Genomic DNA, 3,575 nt, shown 5'->3' with positions numbered 1-3,575 from the left:
TTAAAGCTTCAACTAAAAATGAAATGGTGAGTGTGAAAAGAAAAATAGAGTAATCTTTTTTTTTAAAGGGAAAAATAGAGTAATCAAGAATTAATAATGTTATGAAAATAGTTAAGGACAGTTTTGGAATAATAAGAGTGTGCAAAGTAATATATGGAGTGTATATTTAGAATGAGGTGTAGAGAGTAAAAAAAAAAGTGTATGAATAGAATTGCCTTTTAATAAATTAGGAGAAAAACACAAAACTCTTAAAATCAAACAACGTGGAAAGAAATATCACAGCAAAATCCCATTTCACACCTTCACTAACGAAAATCTATATCTAATAATTACCTTACTTTATTCTAAATCTCTTTTTTTCTTTTTCTTGAATTCTCAATTTCATCCCATCTTACTTTTTTCATCAGAGAAAATTTACTTTGCCCAAAAGAGAGAAAAAAATTAGTGCTTACTACTTAGTGACTAAACCTCAATCGTTGGGGACTATTTTACATCTTCACACAGATAATAATACATGGATAATGGGGTGAAATAAAAAAAAAGAAACGTCCTTAACCTTCATAGAGAATGTGGTCAGCTCCCCCTATCACAACATTGCTACTAATTCTAGTACGAGGCTTGCTGTGGTTTAAGCGATGATAGTTGGTACACCTATGGTTTAAGCGATCAGATTGTTTGTTGAGTCAATTTGTATTGGACAAATAAGCTAAAAGCTGTTTGGTTTATGAGTTTAAGTCAGTGATTTTGATTTTGAATTCAAATTTTGTGTGAGAATCATAATTTTTTTTAATTCAAACTTTTATAAGAGAAATATTATGCGTTTAAATGTATGAACTAAACGGGCCTAAGGCTCGCACTTTCTCCTCAAGGCATATTTTAAGAAGTTGGGGACCTAAGTTTGACAGTATAAAAGGTTAGGGTCCAGGATGCAATTTTCCAAAACAGCAGTAATATTCAAGAAAGGGAAGGGTAAAATCGGGAAACTAAAAAGTGAGGCATAAAGGGATCCCTTTAGATTTCCCTAATCCTCTTTACTCCTCTGCTGCGTTTGCGTTCCTTCCTCGACTCCTCCAAAATCCCTCCAATTCACTGACACACCACCGAGAGATCCAAGGAGTTTGGGAAAGAACCCACAACTCTCAAACAAAGTTTTCTCACAGAAATCTTCTTCTTCTTCGAGTTCTAACTTCTATCAGGTACTCTTCGATTCCCTTCTCCAATCTCACTCTTCCTTTTCGCTTCTTATCGGTTCAAGTTTGTGTCTTTAGCTCGAGTTTAGATTTCTTGTTTTTCTGCTACGATTTTGCCGTTTTCTGTGGTAGATCGACTGTTTTCGATTTTTGTTGATTTTTTTGAAAGAGAGGAAAAAAAAGAGGCAAACTGATATGATTTCTACGGGATTCCGTTTAATTATTTTGTTTGTTTCGTTTTGGTTGGTTTGCGATTTGTTGTTGTATGAAGCTTTTTTTTTTTCCCTTGATTTGGGTCAATCGCGTAAGCGGTGAATTCGATTCCGCTGATGCTTAATCCGAGTGTGTGTTTGCTGAACTCTTGTATGGAATTTGATGCGGTGCTGTTTGGATTTGTTTGTTAAAGCTTGTTCTAGTTTGTTATGTAGTGGGTTTTTAGCTGATTTTTATGTTAATTCCTAAATCCCATTAAAAGGTTGATTTCACACAACTAAGCTGTGTTATGAGACGTCTTTATAGATTTGTATTAATTTTATGCAAGAGGTTAGGTGTCTAGGCACTGAGTTTATGGGCAGTAAAGAAACTATAGAAACATTTAAAGTTAAGATTTTTAACTTTTCCAAGTGAAAAATAAAGGCTTCACATATTCTCTTCTAATAAACTGTGAGAGCAAGAGAAAAGTGCATTTATGTGTCCACTCTGATCTATCCATAGAAGAAGAAGAAAGCATCAGGCTTTAGTGCACACACATTGCATATCTACTTAAGTTTGAGGTTGTAGCAAACTTTGTGAATATGCTTTGAACTTCATATAGAACGGCTGCAAATAAAATGACAAAAGTAATTATGTTTAATTAATCGTTCTTCTATCCTTGGTTTGTGACAGACAACTTATCAAAAAAATGAATGATGCGAAAAAGATCTCCCTTTGAATGTAACATTTGAAGCTTTGGATATTATACCTTGACGAATCAAGTTTTTTGTGAGCTTTAGTTTTGAGTTGGACATATGGTTCGTGTTTTTTGCAGTCATGGCAGGTGTGGTACCAGAAGGATCCCAATTTGATGCTCGCCAGTATGATGCCAAAATGAATGAGTTGTAAGTTTCCATAAGTTTTTCTATTGTTATTACTAATAATCATGTTTCCTGATAGATATGATAGCAAAGCCCCACTATTTTGTGTATCGCTAATTTCAAATTCTCATTCTTGGATAAATGATGGGAGCAGACTTGGCAGTGATGGATCAGACTTCTTCACATCCTATGATGAGGTTTTTGAGAGTTTTGATGCTATGGGATTGCAGGAGAACCTCCTTAGAGGCATCTATGCTTATGGTATGTCACGGACTCACATTCTCACCATGATATATTCTTTTGGAAAATTAAAAATAAAAATAAAAAGTTTATAGTACTGGTACTTCATTGAACCTTTGCTTTGAAATTAAGGAGGATTGTAGGCAAGTTTACTTCTTAAGTTGCCTACCATACATTCCATACCTCTATCACTGTTGTAGCTGTGTGCTATCATCATACGTGGTTCATCTTTATTTGATTGCTTGTCAAAATATAAGCTGGTCAGCTTATGCTGTTAGTGTCTTGTTTGTCTTTTTATATCAGTACATAAGTGGCGTGATCTTCAATCGAAGTTAGGTTTAGGACCATTTCCTAACATAAAAGATTTGTGTATGTTGACATGTAAATTGTTCTTGTAGCAACATTAAAACTGATAACATGGCCTGAACTTATTTGTAGGTTTTGAGAAGCCCTCGGCAATTCAGCAAAGAGGAATTGTTCCCTTTTGCAAAGGACTTGATGTGATTCAACAAGCACAGTCTGGAACTGGAAAAACAGCCACTTTCTGCTCTGGAATTCTTCAGCAGCTTGATTATGGGTTAGTTGAATGCCAGGCGTTGGTTCTTGCACCCACTCGAGAACTTGCTCAGCAGATTGAAAAGGTTATGCGCGCTCTAGGTGATTATCTTGGTGTCAAGGTTCATGCATGTGTTGGTGGCACTAGCGTTCGTGAAGATCAGCGTATTCTTTCCAGTGGAGTGCACGTTGTTGTTGGTACTCCCGGTCGTGTCTTCGACATGTTGCGGAGACAGTCACTTCGTCCAGATTACATTAAGATGTTTGTTCTGGATGAAGCAGATGAAATGCTTTCACGAGGTTTCAAGGATCAGGTTTTTAACTTTCTTTTGATCCTTTTTCCCCTTCTATTCCTCGTACTAGTTGCTATAAATTTGATTGTTTTCCTAGATGTGTGTTTTATGTGCTTGGGGATTATATTTTGGGTTAATGTTTTATGGGAAGATATCTACTGACTACACGAGGTTCGTATTGATGGTTTACTGGTTTCTTTCTCTCTGTCTCTCTCTCACAGTTT

General features: G+C 35.7%; 1 protein-coding gene across 1 annotated transcript; it reads left to right on the top strand.

Moving 5' to 3' along the window:
- The first annotated feature begins 1,030 nt into the window (after window positions 1-1,030).
- Window positions 1,031-3,517, top strand: LOC21386547 (eukaryotic initiation factor 4A-13). The gene is made up of 4 exons (XM_010096653.2): window positions 1,031-1,196; window positions 2,218-2,287; window positions 2,418-2,524; window positions 2,942-3,517. The coding sequence occupies exons 2-4, from the start codon at window positions 2,220-2,222 to the stop codon at window positions 3,511-3,513; spliced, it is 747 nt and encodes a 248-aa protein (XP_010094955.1). The 5' UTR covers window positions 1,031-1,196; window positions 2,218-2,219; the 3' UTR covers window positions 3,514-3,517.
- Window positions 3,518-3,575: the final 58 nt, after the last annotated feature.

This window comes from Morus notabilis, unplaced genomic scaffold (genome assembly GCF_000414095.1).
Source record: "Morus notabilis unplaced genomic scaffold, ASM41409v2 Scaffold2467, whole genome shotgun sequence".
NCBI classification, from domain to species: Eukaryota; Viridiplantae; Streptophyta; class Magnoliopsida; order Rosales; family Moraceae; genus Morus; species Morus notabilis.
Note: the sequence above shows the minus strand (reverse complement) of the source record. Positions and strands in the feature narration are given on the sequence as shown.

Coding starts and splice junctions, on each gene's coding strand:
- LOC21386547 (XM_010096653.2), top strand. CDS start 2,220: ATGGCAGGTGTGGTACCAGAAGGATCCCAATTTGATGCTCGCCAGTAT. Junction 2,288..2,417: donor GATGCCAAAATGAATGAGTT/GTAAGTTTCCAT, acceptor TGATGGGAGCAG/ACTTGGCAGTGATGGATCAG. Junction 2,525..2,941: donor TAGAGGCATCTATGCTTATG/GTATGTCACGGA, acceptor ACTTATTTGTAG/GTTTTGAGAAGCCCTCGGCA.